At 39.5% G+C, this 16,567-nt stretch overlaps 1 protein-coding gene across 1 annotated transcript in view; it reads right to left on the reverse strand.

Moving 5' to 3' along the window:
- lcor (ligand dependent nuclear receptor corepressor) overlaps nucleotides 1-16,567 on the reverse strand; it is a 77,477-nt gene that overhangs the window by 32,106 nt on the left and 28,804 nt on the right. Inside the window, exon 2 of the mRNA XM_085458166.1 lies at nucleotides 1,843-1,908. Coding sequence (XP_085314292.1) covers nucleotides 1,843-1,908 — 66 coding nt within the window. The remainder of the gene's footprint in view (nucleotides 1-1,842; nucleotides 1,909-16,567) is intronic.

Here is a 16,567-nt window from a genome sequence, read left to right on the forward strand (position 1 = left end):
TACCAGGCCTCTGGAGAACTTCAAGACATGTTGAGGAGGTAATTTAGCCATTTAAATCAGCTGTGATGGATCAAGGACACATCTAAAGGCTGCAGGACACCGGCCCTCGAGGCCTGGAGTTCAACACCTGTACACTCAAGGCAGGTCTGAAGGAAAAAGGTGGTCAAACCTAGTGCTAGTAAAGCATACCTAATAAAATGGCATCTAATTCTTTGTGGCATAGATTCGACAAGGTGCCGGAAAGATTCCTCAGATGTTTTGGTCCACCTTGACTTGACAGCATGACACAGATCTGCAGATCTATTGGTTGCTCATCCGTGATGCAAATATCCAATATTACCAGATCCCAAAGGGGCTCTACTGTAGTTCTGATCATTCAAGTAACTGGTTTTAGATTATGTGAGCTATGTGACATGGTGCTTTATTATTATAAGCAGACATCAGGACATAAAGGGACAGACATGGTGAGAAATACATTCATGTAGACTGTGGCCTTTAAATGATGCTCAGCTGGTAGTAATACATGTGAATAAAAAAATCAACATACATAAGAGATAAAGACAATGGCTCTGCTGTAACTTGGGCTATATTTATATGCAAAGTGATCACTCAGGGAAAAAGCAACAGAAGATGCTGCGCTGCTCTCTGGAACTCTCTGAGGCCTTGCTAATCACTCACCAAATAAGCACAGCAAAGAGGGAGGGCTGTTCTTGTGTCTGTAGTTTTTCTACTCTCCTTTTTTTTGATGGATTCATTTGGGAAAAAGAGATTGTGCCGAAGGGATATAAACAATAGCTAAATCTTCTAACAAAATTTGAAGAGGCGAATATTTGAATATTCTACAACTAAAAGCATCTAAGATGACAGAAGAAAAATCTCATAAAGGTTCAAGTAAAGGTCAAAAGACCTGGCATGTTGGATTTTATGAAAAAGAGGAATGACTGCATACACCATAATATTATTTTTATATTTTAATACAGATGTGCAGATCCACATTCAAGTCAGCATGAAGACACATCTGCAGGGTGGTGCTGATCTGTGACATCAGCTGTGTGATTCAGACCGAGCCCTGTTTCTGCTGCTCGTGCTCTCACCGTGAATGCAGTCGTAGCAGATGCATTTAAGTCACTATTTTTTTGCACTGTATTTAGCCGTTTACCAGCTCTTCTAGCATCAGACCATTAGAGAGCAGTGAGAGCCTCATTACCAGAGAAACCATCAAGCTCAGCTGGTCCAGGCTGCCAGTTTTTGTCCTTCTCCAGCTCTGTTTAGTGACATCTGGCCTGTATAAATTAAAGGCTATTGTATGAATTAATCATATTGTTTTGTATTCTAAATGCTTTCTGCAGCAGCGTCACTTCTGTAGGCAATAAATGTTTTAAAGTCAGATCAATGGGGAGATGCTGTGTCGCTCATTGTCATGTCAGTATATATTTATTGAAGGTCCACAGTGTCTCGCACGCTGAATAACACTAAGCTAAATTGAGAGCTGAGCTCCTGCTGTATGTACATGTCTATTGTTTTTTTTAAAAACAGAAATATATAAAAGCTCTCCAGAGCACAAGATGAAAATGACTTTAGTCCTTCCAAACAACATTGTCACTGATAAAAAAGATTTATTTTATTTTTCTCTCAATAAATATCCATTTTGTTGTTTTGTTTATTTCATTTTATTAAAGTTCCCATTTTTTCCCCTCACAGTTTCATCACGTGTGTGTTACTTGGTACGTCAGCTGCCAAAGACTCGGTAGGACAGACTGCCATTTGCGTTGCTAACTATGGTCGGTGCGTTTGTATACAGTTGTATTTGCAAATGCTGATTTGTTTGTTTTGCATGTTTACCTTGGAAAAGGGTGATGTCTTTGACTAGTCCCGGCCCAAACAAGCCTTCCAAGATGCTTTCAAAGCCTGTGAAAGACAGACAAGATGTGACGTTAATGCCAGCTGACACAGTTCCCATCGAAACAACTAATGGCAGCGACCAAAAATACAGCTGCGTGGAATAAAACAATCGTTCTTTTAAGGAGGAAATGTGATGACAACGTGCTTTTCTCCTGGGATAGATTTCTGCTGATGCACAAAAGAAAGAAAAAGCGATATAATAATAAATGTGGGAAAAAAAACTATTTAAATGAAAATGTAAAGATTTAGCAATATATTATTTTATGTGTGCACACAAATATGAAAATATATTTGTATACGCACACACACAGAATGATGTTAGAGCACAAAAACAAAGGCCTTTCGGTCACACAAAGAGTTAAATATCTACAAAGATAAGGCTCAGTGAGCACTTATTACATATACACACACAATAAAAAGAAAAGACACACACACTCAAACACACACACTTTCTTTCTAGCTCTTAAAGCAAATGAGCGATTTACCTCTAATACACCAAGCTAATGTCACTCACTTTTTATTAACTGTAAATACCCCCGATGTGGTGTTGCCAAGCAACAGCACACAAAAAAACCCATAAATACGTATTGTAATTTTCAACCTGACCACCCCCCACCACCACCTCCACCTTTCTTCTCTCTTTCCTCCCCCCAACCCATCCTCCACTAAATGGAAACAGAGGCAGACGGAGAGAAACGGAGACAAAGACATATGTGTGTTTAAATGTGTGTGCATTTTGAGCAGGGGATGGAAGGGTTGGAGGGGTGCGTGCAGGACGCTGCATGCACTCACACACGAACACAGTTCAAGTGTGGGCACTTCGCTCGGTGCTGAAGATGACAGTGTGAGGCCATGCTTCTTTACTCGCAGGAATAGCAGAGACTGAAAAACCAGAGCCTGCATGGAAATGTATTTCTGTTATAAAATCATTACAGTCAGCAGCAACACTTCAGCTCCCACAGCACCAACACTATAAGCAACCAATATAGGAAAGAGGTCAAAGATTCAAGGATTGCAGCTGCATTTTATAGGTTTCAATCCAATGTGGAAGAAACGCAGTTGGAATGGATCTGGTTTGATTTTGCTCTTATTTTTGTTTTGCCGTAATTAATACACGACACGAGACAGCTGGTTTTCAACTTCTAGACTATCTGAGCACACTGGTTTCAAACTGTGACCGCAACAATAGCGGTCAGCTTTAATCTGACGGTGTATCTATCAAACACTGTATTTATTTCCAGATGCTTTTCAAGTCCCTTTTTTTTTTCATTTTCACCATGAAAATTTGACTTTATACGCTTGGTTTTAAAACAATGAGCACATTACTGATTATGCGCTTAGACGTGCAGGAACACTGAAAAAAGTATGTGAAATGGTGTGTGTTTGTGAAAGAGATACAGAAAGAAATCCCTCATTATCTGTCCCTTACTCTCCAGGCTTGTGTTGGCCTACAGCCAGATACAAATGAACTTGTGCGTATGTTTTAATTTCCAGAAACATCTGCCATGTGGTGACACAACAACACATACAGAAATATTACTCAGGACGTTTGTCTGGCAAAATCCAGCTCAGGTTGAGTTTAAAATTAAATAACATGATAACTACTGCAACAACTCCAGCATCATCTATTTAACAGGTCCTCCCTTATCGATAAATACACAGCTACTTTATATAATCTATATAGATTACAGCACTAGATTAGAAACAATTCAAGTAGCATCAAACCAAATGTGTTCAATTTTTAAGTTAATATTTTTAATGAAGTTAGTATTTTATAGTTGCTATTCACATGGATGGTATTGATTAAACCTATTGTGATGGGCACTTTTTTATATTTTGCAAAACATGTTGTATGAAAACACATCCACCTACCCAGCTTACCACACACCCGCACATCACAGTTCCCTTAAACCTGCACATGCAAAATTCATGCAACCAACAAAGACGGCTTTGATAACAAAAAAACAGAAGCTTCAAAGAATTTTCAAAAGCTTCAATTTTTTCTCCTTCCTCTCCAGCTGGCAATGTGTGCAGAAACACAGCTCTCCTTTCAAGCTGGGGGGATATAATTAGGGTTGCAGCGCTGCATGAGAAATCAGCGCTGAAAGTCAAAATTACTGAGCTGCTGCTCTATTTGGCCCATAAGATGGTGAGTGTTTAAAAGGTACAGTCAGCCGCAAACGCTTCTCTGACAGAAGCCCGGGTAGAGTAGAAGATGACTCCCCCGAAGGCCAAAGCCATGATTGGACACATGAGATTGGGGATGCGATTGGGCAAAATGAGATTAGGGGCTGTGATTGGCTAGATGAGATAACGGTGACAAAGTCTCTTGAGCCACTGGCAAAAAGCTCCAGAAATGTAGGTCAGTTAGTGAACACACACACTGCTGGTCCAAAAGCAGTCACACATGACTTAGTAGAAAGAGACCACACACACAGACACACACACACACACTATGGCATCCGGGACTGTGTTTGCACATCTCTGTTGCTTGTGGGGCTCGCACACAAGAATTTCACTCGCATGTGCTGTGCCAGTGTGCCTGCACATGTGATGTGACAATAAAAAGTGATTTGATTTGATTTGATTTGACTGTGTCATTGTGTTATGCAAAAATACATGTGAATATAAACTCTCTTCCTCTTTCTCTCGCACACAAATCTTTAAAATCTCCACTGTGCCACTTCATTTCACTTCACTGTACAGCAGCACAGCTGAGAGGAGCATGACCAAAACTGAGGCACATACACAAAAATCCACACATGCACAGAATCAGCAGACATCAAGCTGAACGGTGTGCATTTCGGTGCACATGACGAGCAATTGTGGCAAATATGTGAACAAATGACCGATGCAGTGAATCACGGTGAAGCTGCTGCACATGCAGGGTATAACACACACAGCACTTTAACGATAAAGAAGAAGTGGATGATGTAGACATACATGCTCGGCAACTTTACACTAGGAGCCATTATTTTTTTAATTAAAGCTTTGGCATTTTATGGTATGTTTACGAGTTAATGAAAGCGGACAGAAAATATGATAACCCCACACTCTATATAATAGATGGATGTAGCCACATAATGCCTGCCACCATTTTGGAATCTTGGAGCTAAAAGCTGCCATATTTAGACTAGAAGATGCTAATCAACTAATGCTAGCAAGCTTCGTTAGCTGCAAGTTATTATGAAGGCTGGAAACTCTGCAGAGACCAAAGCTTTTGTTCGTAACAGACAGACTTCCTCAAGGCTGAAAGGAGGCTCACTTTGGGTTATTAGATGAACTGCAGTTTTGGCATTCATTCACTGATGTTTCTGCTTGGCGTTAACCAGATTTGGACCTTTTTAAAAAAAAAATATTGTGTGGATATATCTCTTAGGAAAATACCATCAACATCAGATTGGTAAAAGTCTGCCTCTCGGTGCTCTCACAGCGCTGCTTTGTATTTGTCAAGAGCAATGAAGCAACTAAAAAATTCACTCAGGGTGTGCTTGTCAAATCAAAGCACACCCAAACGTGTAAAGAAACAACATCTCTCAAATTTCCAACAGCCAAAAGGAAAAAAAATGAACATGACCCTGAAGGAAGTAGTGCAATCAATCTGAGCAGGAAGCAGAGAGGGGAGCAAACAGGGATTGGGTTAAGCAGCACAGAGGAACCAACGCTTGACTTTCTTGTGACCACTGGATGCACACTATATATAGTTCTGTATGAACATTAATAATTCATTGTGACCAAAGCCTTTAGAATAAGGCCCCTTGCCTGGTCCTGATCAAATCAATACCTAATTAACCCTAACAGCAGTAAGGAGTGCAGGTATGTGGTCTCCTAGAACTGTTTATAGCTGAAAGCCTGGCTGTAATAGAGAGGGTTAGGGAGGAGGAGAGATGGATATGGTTGAATAAAAAAAGGAAACATGAATAATATCACACAGTTTCAGACAATCTTTCCAGGAGACATTAATTGTGGTGTTGTAGGGTTGACATTTACAAAAGTTACAAAAAAACGGTCCTGGTAGAAATCCTTAATCCAAGTCGAATAAATCCAGGGTCATGAAAATGAGACAATACATGGGAGTGCAAACTGGAGGGAATAACTGAGCATCATTTACTCCTCCTAACACTCTAATAAGCTAGGGTTTCAATTTCTTTACAGTTTTTTTTATCCCTGCAAGGTCATTACATCCAAACCTTAACCCTATAAAATCAGAATATGTCCTTTTCCCCCTTAAATCTTAGCAAGAACAAGAACAAGGAAAATAATCTTTCTAACTGACACATATTTTAAACCATTTCAGTTGTTTTGACTTGGACCTTCAGTATTTATTAACCCTTTAAAACCTGCAACATGAAATAACTGCCAGAAATCTTTAATTATTTGATAATGGAGTGTTTGTTGAACCTTTAAGCAAAATATATAAAATATATATTATTTTTAATCTGCATATATGAGTTTTAATTTGTATCACATTTACAATTTAGTCATTAAAAATCTATCATGCAATTTATATCGTTTTTTGAGGGTAAAAGAGAAGTCTCAAAAACTCATAAAAACGCATGTATTAAATATGCTTGGCTTTAATTTTTGGCCTCTAAATACATATCCAACACTCTTTGATGATAACCTGTTGACACCTGTAAAATAAACGTACAGAAGTCAATCTGTGAGAATTATTCTGACGAGGCCGTCTTCAGTCACGCTGATCCTGTTCTCTGGAACAAGCTGCTTGATGATTCAAAGTCCATGACAACTGTTACTCTCAAAAACTTCCATATTCTCCCACACCTGTAGCTAATCGCTGTGTGTGTGTGTGTGCGTGCGTGCGTGCGTGCGTGTGCGTGTGTGTGCGTCGCTGTATGCAGACACGTACTGCATTTCTTTGTGGCTTTTATTGCCGTGTAACATGTTTGACGTATTCTGCTTTATTAATTCAGATTTTACTTTTCACTCACGCCTATTTTTATGTTGCCTCATATTTGTTTCTTTTTCTGTTTATGCCTATATTTTCAATTTTTTTGTTTTCCACTGTAAATCAGTCTTACTTTACAGATAATAAAAGGTGATATATAAATACAATTTCTATTCCACATATAGCTGATGGAAATGCAAAGTGTTATTAAAAACAACATGAAGTGTGGCTAACCCAGTACTCTCTGAGACGCACCAAACACCGGGCACTTTTCTCTATTTGTTATAAGCAGCCAGCATTATTTCAGACCTCTAAGGCAAGAAACAGAAGTGACTACCATTAGTAGTAAAAGAAAATCCTGAATTACTTTAAATATCATGAGGTGGTAAATACACTACAGAAGGTTACCTATGAAATCAGGGCCCACAGTGGCCATTACAGCCACAAACTGTCAGTTTAAAGTGTTGTTCAAGGTCCTAAGAAGCAAGTTTAAGTAAAGCAGTAACTACTACACAGAGCTGTTACAATCATCTTTTTTAGTTCAGCAAAACCTGAGTATTAGTTAGTGGACAAGACAGCTAGCCAGAACACAACTGTCCACATTGGGCGGATGGTGATTGGCATGCCTATTTAAGTTAGATATTATTATTTTGTTAAAAAATAAAGTTGCAATAATGATTACAAAAATGTCTTGAAAAAATGAAGAAAAAAAGCTTTGTCTGATCAGCGCAGTGCAGCAGAGCTCTGGTGTTTATGATCTCTGCCCTCTTGAATATAGCTGTTCTAAATAGCAGCAGCAATTTAAACAGAGACTGGTGTTTAACGGTAAAAATAACATCATTCTCTGTGACATTATTCTCTGTCATTCTTTGCACTTTGACCCTGATTAAAACATATCATCTGCCAGCGATAATGTGAGGACGCACGGATTTGGAATGACACAGGAGCATCACATTATAAGTTAACGAGCAGAACCTCTGAATTTACTGCAAGAATAACCTGTTGTTCCAGATTTCTCACCTATCTCACATAGGTGAGAAATCTGGAACAACAGGTGGCCATTTTTCACACACCACCCCAAAAGATTCAAAACATCAAATCCGAGATTTTAGACATTTATTATTTCAGTTTTCAGTTGATTTTACACATTTGCTTTCTGTTTCAGATTAGAGGCACTAGGATAAGTTCACTAGCCAGTCTAAAATAAAAAGGTCTAATTCTAAAAGCACTAATTCTACACTTACATTTATCAGGTAGTAACAACCACAGCTTGAAAGGGATTTGTTCTTGTTCTATTCTATACTGAACGCACAGTTTTCTAACATACTACAGCTTGATAAGCCAAAACAAAATAAAGAGAGACTGAAAAATAAAACAAAACAAAAATTAGCAATAAAAAAAGAAGAGTGTAGTTGCTGCTGTGCAGTCAAATATACCATAAAAGTATTTTATTTTGAAATTAAACTGGTGGCCACAAGAATAATTAAAATATATAGGAGCTATTAGGATGTAGCTGTAAGTAATTAGTATGAAAACTTTCCTGCGTTTTGCTACTGTTGGTGTTTTTCTTTGTGCGCTCATATAAAATGTACAGTTTTGGCCTTGGTAGCTATTGAAATTTAAAAGAAAATAAAAGCTTTTCTGTCTTTTGTTTTTTAATATGAGCTTCACAGCAATGTCACCCCTAGGATCAGCTATCTACTTTGACTGGATGATGCCTGAATGACTGCTCCAAAGAAATACATTTCTGTTTGACCTTGCCACAGAGTCTAAATGAAGACTGAGCATCTGATTTCAAGGCTGCAGATGACACACAAGTAAGAAAGGATGCTTTAATGAGGCACTATATTATAGTTTTCCTCTCTAACAAAAAGAAAAAATTTGGATTAATATCACTGTCACCAGCACGGCTGTGCAGCTGCTTTAGCATGCTCAGACTGTTTAGTGTGTTTGATTACATATGTAGAGGATGACGTTTTGTAAATTGAAAGCAAACCTGAGGATGTAGAAATGTTAATGTAGGTAATGTAGGTTAATGTAGTGGTAGTTAGAACCAGGTCAGCTGACTTTCAACTGTTCACTTACTGAAGGGGCTTCACTGTATATGCTCAGTCTTACGAAAATAGTCTTACTTTTTTGTATTTTAGGATTTAAATACCATTAGTATGCAAATTTTGCAATATCTGGTTTTTAAAAAAAAGAGTCAGTGAGCATGGCAAAATCTTTTACAAATATGGTGTCAAAGGGAGAAGAAAATATAAGATCAACGAGTCATAAGAATGTGAAGATTTTTAAAAGAAATCATTTTAGATCATAAACTCATGGTTTTAAAAAAAAGACCAGCGCTGGATTGCTGTTCACAAATTAAACATTCTTGCAAAGTGAGAAGTCTTTTGAAACACGGAAAATCTAATGACAAAAAGAACTGTGAGACAAAATATCACAGCAGAGGGGAAAAAAAAAACATGAAATCCTTTCTTCTCTGCAGGAGAACTAATTTCAGCGGAACAATTGAAGCGTTTAGTGCTTCTCTGTGCGAGAACAAATAGAAATATAAAAGCGTGTTTACTAAGAGTCACAACCACCGCCGGCACGTTGTATGTATATGCATATACATGCAGCGTGTGCATGCATGTTTGCGCATGTGTGGGTGTGTATGCAGGAGACTGAAGACGAGTATGAATAAAGCAAATATGAGCAACGACTGGCCAAAGGCGTGGTCAAACAGAGTGTCAAACAAACTGTTAGAGAAAACAAGGAAGAACGCAGCCTAAACATAGTGTGCCGATTCAATCTGACGGCTTCTCAGCAAACTAAATCCCTAATCTCATCTCATCTCATTTCTCTGAAGTATCCGGTGATGAGCTGAAAGGAGGCTGATGTGCGCTGGCAGCTATTTTTGTGACTAACACACCAGAACTACTGCACACACGTACACACGCTTGTTAACGCAGCAGGAACGCTACAAAAGCAACTTAAGTCCGCTGGTGTCTCATAAGAAGGTGACTCAACACAACAATGCACTGTACCACAACATGAACCATACTTTGGCTTCGGTGCTTTGACTGTATCCTCTGAATGTGCCCACAGCTTTGGGAAAGAAAGGAGAACAAAAACTAGGTCGAGCTCTCGGATTGGTTGACAAATCACCCCCTGCCGCAAAACAACAAACGACCGAACAAGAGCAGTGAAATTAGTCTCCTCCCCTAATGCACAGACAAATATGCCGAGTGCATATGCACAGCTGACTCTGAACATGCAAACGATTGGTCAAGGCAAATTTGGCTCCCTGTCTCCCCACAATGCAGTGGGGCAGGCTTGGGCTCAGATGGGTGTGGTGAGGCTGCTCCAAATCTGTGCTCCCTTTTTTGTTCTCTTTGCTCATTTCTGCCGCTGAGCGAACGTCTCAGTGGGAGGAAAGAAAAATTCCAATTACTTCTCTAACTATCTAATTATTTCATTATGTGGTGGTGAGCAGGAAGGAGGATGAAGATGTCTCTCTGTGTTTCCTTTCATCTTCAGCTGATGACACCTGAAACTATTACCTCTGTGCCCAGTCCCTCTGCTATGGTTTCTAGTCACGCTGTCAAGTATTTATAGCCACTTTTGTCATCTTCAGTTTTCTTGACCTCCAACACAAACATTCAACACTTCTTGAATTTTAGCTCTTCTGGCTTTGCATGTGTGCCCCGAGAGTGCGAAAAAAGTGAGAAGAAAGGGAAGTGCAGGCGTATGATGCCACATATGAAAGTGCTAACAAGAAGCTAATTGAAAACAATTAAAGAAGAAATGGGGAATTTATGGACTATGTAAGGCAGGGCCTCTTGGGGGCAAGCAGATAGTGGTGATTACTGATGTATTAAAGAATGGGACTGGTACTGTGTGTTTTCTTTTGTTTTCTGCCAATTACTTTGTCTGCTAACGTGATAAACTGTGGAGGGTGTGAAGGAGCAGAAGATGAGTGGACTCTGAGGAAAAACAGAGTCGACTGATGCCGAACAGGAAGGTATGAGTTTAATATTTCTGATCATTTACATTTTAGAATTTGAACAATTAACACCACTATTATATATCTTAGATTTAACCCCTAGAGAAACATACTCTGTGAGCAAGAGCCTGGCAACAGTGGGAAAGAAATAGTCTTAACAGAAACCTCCAGCCATGGACTTTGCTCCAGAAGTCTTTTAGTTTATCTGTTTGCAACCGCTTTACATAGTGCCATCTTCTTTCTCAAAGAAAACATCTTACTAACAGCAGCCCTTCCAGCTCTTTGTACAGTCTTTTTGTAATTCGAATGTTATGAACTTTAGCTTTTAAATGCTAACTGAGGCCTGACTGTGAGATGCAGACTCATTGCACTGACCTTGGGGTGAATTTGAAGTGTCCATTTCTGGTGAGACCATCAGCTGATCATTTGATGAGCAGTAAGAGGATACTTAATTTTTCACAAGACTTTATAAAATCCTTCAAAGTTTTCTTTTCCACGTGATTGTAGTCAGTGCATTCACACTTGGCCAGTTTGACTCTATGGAAAACTACAGAATCAGATTGAATACCGTATTTCCCGGACTACAAAGCGCACCTGAATATTAGCCGCACAAGCTAAAATCAGGGGAAAATCCTGTTTTGTACATACATTAGCCGCACCTGACTAAAAGCCGCAGGTGTTTCAATGTTGACTTATCATATGTAAGAGAATATGCACAAAGGGAATTGTCAGGAAAGAGATGGCTGTTTGGAGACACACCCCTTTTATTAATATTTTGAAAAACAAGTTATGGGTACATATTTGCACATGTAGTACATAACAGTAACCTACAGCACACCAGAAAAATAGATTCGGACTACCTTTTAGGCTCAGGTGCAGTGACACGGCTTTAACAAGAAGAAAAGTCAGTCATTCACCATCTTTCTCTTCTTCCTGCGCTCTAAAACCACCAAAGTCCTCTTCTCCAATGTCGGAAACGAACAGGCTCAGGATGGCTTCGTCATCCACTCTCAGCTTCTTTCCTTCGTTGTCACTTTCAAAACCAAAGAAATCCTCGTTGTCAGAGTCGAACACCCTCAGAAGGGCCGTGGCGGTGTCCTCCTCTCCATCATGCAGCAGTCCAGCCCTTCAAAATCCGTTGGTGATCGTGGATGTTTTCGGACTTTTCCACGCTGTCAGAATCCACCGGTGGAATTGAGCATAACTTGCTTTTCGCAAGTTTATCGCCGCTCGTCATCCACGCCTCCCGCTGAATGCGTAGCGCTACTTTGAAGTTTGTTTTTCGCGCTACTTCGTACGGCACTACGTTGCCTGGCGGACGGACATGTGACTAACATACCACTCTTGAACCCCGATCCTTCCGCCAGGCAACGTAGTGCCGTACAACAGCGGAACAAACAAAACAAATCGTCTTACGATATCACAAAAATCATGGAAAATCCATAGAAAAGCCGCACCTGACTAAAAGCCGCAGGGTTCAAAGCTTGTGCAAAAAGTAGCGGCTTATAGCCCGACAATTACAGTACATATACCTCATCTTCTTGTTAAATCAAATGCTGCCGTTTTTACTCACAAGCTCAAAATCTATTAGTTGTCCCTGGTACAAGATTGAAACCTAGTGGGAACACAGCCTTTCACAGTCTTTGACAACAAGGCTCTGGAACAGCTTACCACTCCAGCTCCGTTTAGCAGACTCTCCTTTAACCTCCTAAGACCCGAACTCTTCCACGGCATGTATTTTTAATTTCTCTTTGATATTTGGGCTGATTGGGACCTGATGAATGTAAAAACAAAGAATCACCAGATTTTTTTTTACCCAATTTTTGTTTCTAAGAAAAATGAGATCCATATATGAGGATATTTGTTTTAAATAGTGATAAAACAGAGGCAGTATAATGTCCTCGTAAGTGGATATCAGGCTCTTGTAGAGCAAAATTTAGTATTTTGGTCTAGACAACCCAAAATGTGATGTCCACATATGTGGACGCCAGGTCCTAGGAGGTTAAAAGAAACATTTTCAAACTTGTTTATGTATTTTTATTCTGTGAAGTCAGTGAAGTGCAGTCATTTAAAAATCTATTGCCATCTTAAACAAACTTCTCTTCACAACTTTTTGGATTTAGAGGCTCATATTTTTCATCACTGCTTTGTCTTCTTAATATGTTCTCATGTCCTTGCAATGTGAAGCACTTTGTGAAGAAAAAAACACCTCAAAGCACTAAATGAATAAATGTTATAGACGTGACTAGATGAAGTGTAAAATAGGTCAATGTCTCAGTTCGCTTCACCGTGGTCTCTGGTAATGCTGCTGCACAAGAACAACACACTGACACATGAACTGTGTCAATATACAGCCAAAAGCTTAAATAATGATGAAAACCTTCACCACATTCTGCTGGATCCTTCTTTCAGCTTTCTTTAAAGAAAGTCATTTAATTCCTATTAATTTCTGAAGTACTTTAAGACCTTTGATCGACTCTGCTGACACTACAAACGTGCAATCCTTCTCTCCTTCCCAATGAAAAGGACAAGAGTTTCTCATTTCTATGGCCAATACCATGTTCCTCTTCCTATAACTGTATCTTTCATTACAGTACAAGGTCGCATAAAAGAATAGGTGGAGGACTAACGGAAAATGAATGTCACAGAGTGGCTACAATAAAAAAATGAAAATAAATGAAATGCAGCTAGTTTTGTGATGCATGGAGAGATGGGTAACATTTTTCTTGCTTATCAACCTCTCTCAGAGCAATTATTTACAGCAGAAATGAAAAGAATCTAAATTGTTAGCTTGCAGCTGGGTGGGGAAAAGAATGACGAAGAAACAAGAATGTTTCCAACTGTTACTGAGACAGAGACCTTGCCTTTAAAGGTCATCTCAAAGCCCCCAAACAAGTGCTCAAAATAATTTTCAAATGACAGCTATTAGTAATCAGCTGGAAACAGAAGAGAGCGACGGTGGTGGTGGTGGGATGTGACCTTTCCTCGGCTGCAGACAGGAGAGGTGGGGCTGGATGGTCTCGGGGGCTAGTCCCAGGTGAGATGAGTGGCACACCTGTAGCCTGGAGTAATCACTCCCTCTATATCAGTGATGTGCCGAGGCCCAGAAGGAAGGCAGGAACAGAAGCGAAGATCTCAGCAGAGGAAGACGCCGGCACGGAAAAGAAGACCGCAAAGCTAAATAAGACAGCTCAGTGAGTGTTTCGCATGCTGTGGAGAGTGTGAAGGAGCAGAAGATGAGTGGACTCAGGAAAAACAGAGTCGACTGATGCCAAACAGGAAGGTGTGACTTTTTAATATTTCTGATCATTTACATTTTAGAATTTGAACAATTAACACCACTATTATATATCTATGCAAAACTTTTCAGAGTGGTCTCACCGAGTACAAGGACACCAATGCTGACTGAATGGTTTGGTGAGTGTGAAGTTCAACTAGTTTCATATGATACGACCTTTACTGTCACCAGATCTGAATCCAACCTACTGGGAGATTTTGGGACCCCGTTAGTTCGCTCTTCACTCTCAACATACAAGGAGCAAATGGTAAAAATCTGAATGGCATTTTTTGGAAGTTTGGTGTTTCTGGGATTTGATGATCTAAATGACATTTTCCCCTTCCAGGACAGCAAAGCATAACAGCTGAAAACAAAAAAAACAACAACAACAGCACAAATGAGTCATTCAACCAAATGAGAAACAGAGACTTGAAAAATCAATGCTAAGAGGCACTGAAGCTACTAAGGCTGCAAGTAGGGGCCCAATTCCTCCCAAAGACCCTTTATATTGGTCTATTTCTATATTCTATCACCTCTCTGAAATAGAGCAGGACCAGTATTTCTAAAGGTTAGTTTTTGCCCGGTATCTGCGGCCTTTTCTTTCTCCAATGTGCGTGTATAAAAGTGTTTACGCAGGAATAAAAGACTAAGTGTTTCTTTGTATTTACATGTATAAAAGTGTACACTGTGAAGACCTACTTTTATAACTTCATTTTTAAGATCAACATTTTGTGATTTAAAAATTCCTCGACATTTGTTTGAGAGGGGCTGCTTGTTTAGGCTTTGGCCGACTGCTTGGATCAGTCTAGTTGTTTTCATTGGGTTGGGAAATTGCCCTCTGATGGACAAACCCTCCAATACTAGACGTAAATTGGCCGTTTCTTCGTTACTTTGTTCATTTTCATTTATGGGCCATAAGAAATGTATAAAACCAAAACCAGCCTATTTATGAGTCGAGCCCCATTTTGAAGATATAAGTTGGTATTCAGTAACTGTCTTGAGCTGGACTTTTTTTTCCATCGCAAAGAACAAAAAACCAACAAAAAACAAGAACTTGTACAAAGAAATAAAGTTGACTAATTATTTCCCCCCATGAGCTGGAGACCAGCCTCAACCAACAACAACAGAAAATAATTATACCTTTGGTAATTTGGCTTAATTGGTGACATTTACTGCTTGGTGTATAATTTTTTATATGGGTCAGCGCAGTCCAGTGAACAGTGATGTAGAGAGGACCTATTAGCTAAAACCTTTTCAAGACAGGGACATTTCCTCTATTTTTATTTGATTTACTGTTTTTTAAAACCTGATTGGTCCAACCAAAGGACAACATACTTGCTTACTTTATAATTAATGCCAACCATGCAAGATTTAATTTCATCTTCTTTGTGATTTTTCTTCTTTTAACCTATTAAAAAAGATGCAAAGGGAATTTCCTTGCAAATGTGATTTGCAGAGATTTGATATGACGTGCTTTACATGTGTGTCAGTTTGTCTATAAATGAAAGGATGCGAGCAAGCAGCTGACAGCTCTGATAAAATGGTGCTTTATTATCACTATGTGGCCTTTAAAGAGCAGGAAAAATGATGTGTTCCTACTTTTCTTTTTGCACCATCCTGTTAATTGGCGAAGCACCAAGTTGCTGTCGCTATTCATGCTTACTGTTCATGCTTTGGATCAGGTTGGATTACCCTCAACTCAAATCTTTGGAACAAACAAAACTAAAATTTAATCTAAAACTAAGTATGAAAACAAATATCGCTGGTGCTTCTAACAAGCACATGTTTTAATGTCTTATACCATATAATGGTATGCATCACTTTCAAAGAGATATGCTGGCACTAATGCTCTGAGAGTAGGTCACAGAAGGGTTTTTAGCCTAAGAGCAGATGAGACGATGGTTTCAGGCAGCTTGGCAGACGGTCCGTAAGCTTTGTTTGAGAAGTGTTTGTTCTGGCACGTGGCAAAGTTTCAGCACTGAAAGCGGCACTGTGGGAAAGTTCTGTCGCTGTGGCACACGAGTCAACAATCACATGCTGTGCCTCCTCGTTAGCATCAAAGAGCTGTGAAACTGAGGTCTTTGTCTGCTTCATTATCTCCTTGTACGAAGCCTCTGAGCCCAATCTTCCACTGGTAATTACTATCAAGTTCTTTGCAAAGGGAGGTGGTGATTTGATGGGTTTTTTTCTTCCAGAGAGAAAAGCGTAATAGCTCAGCTGTGTAACAAAAAATAATAATAATTTTAAAAAAAAGAAACAGCATAAATGAGTTGTTCTACCAAATGAGAAACATCCGGCCTCAAATGGAAAGCAAACAAGGGTGACATCTAATCTTGTTAGCTGTGCTGTAGTTGGCCATGTGTGCTGCTGTGTCCTGCAGCATTCATAACTTCAGCCTCATTATGACATCTGTCACCAGCTTCTCACAGATGAGACACTTTTTGGGGCTAGCAGGACCAGCAGAACAAACATAATCACCTGCAGGTTCACT

The sequence above is a fragment of the Copadichromis virginalis genome, linkage group LG6 (assembly GCF_057382275.1).
Source record: "Copadichromis virginalis isolate Kocher_CV1m ecotype Utaka linkage group LG6, C_Virginalis_male_GT1.1, whole genome shotgun sequence".
NCBI classification, from domain to species: domain Eukaryota; kingdom Metazoa; phylum Chordata; class Actinopteri; order Cichliformes; family Cichlidae; genus Copadichromis; species Copadichromis virginalis.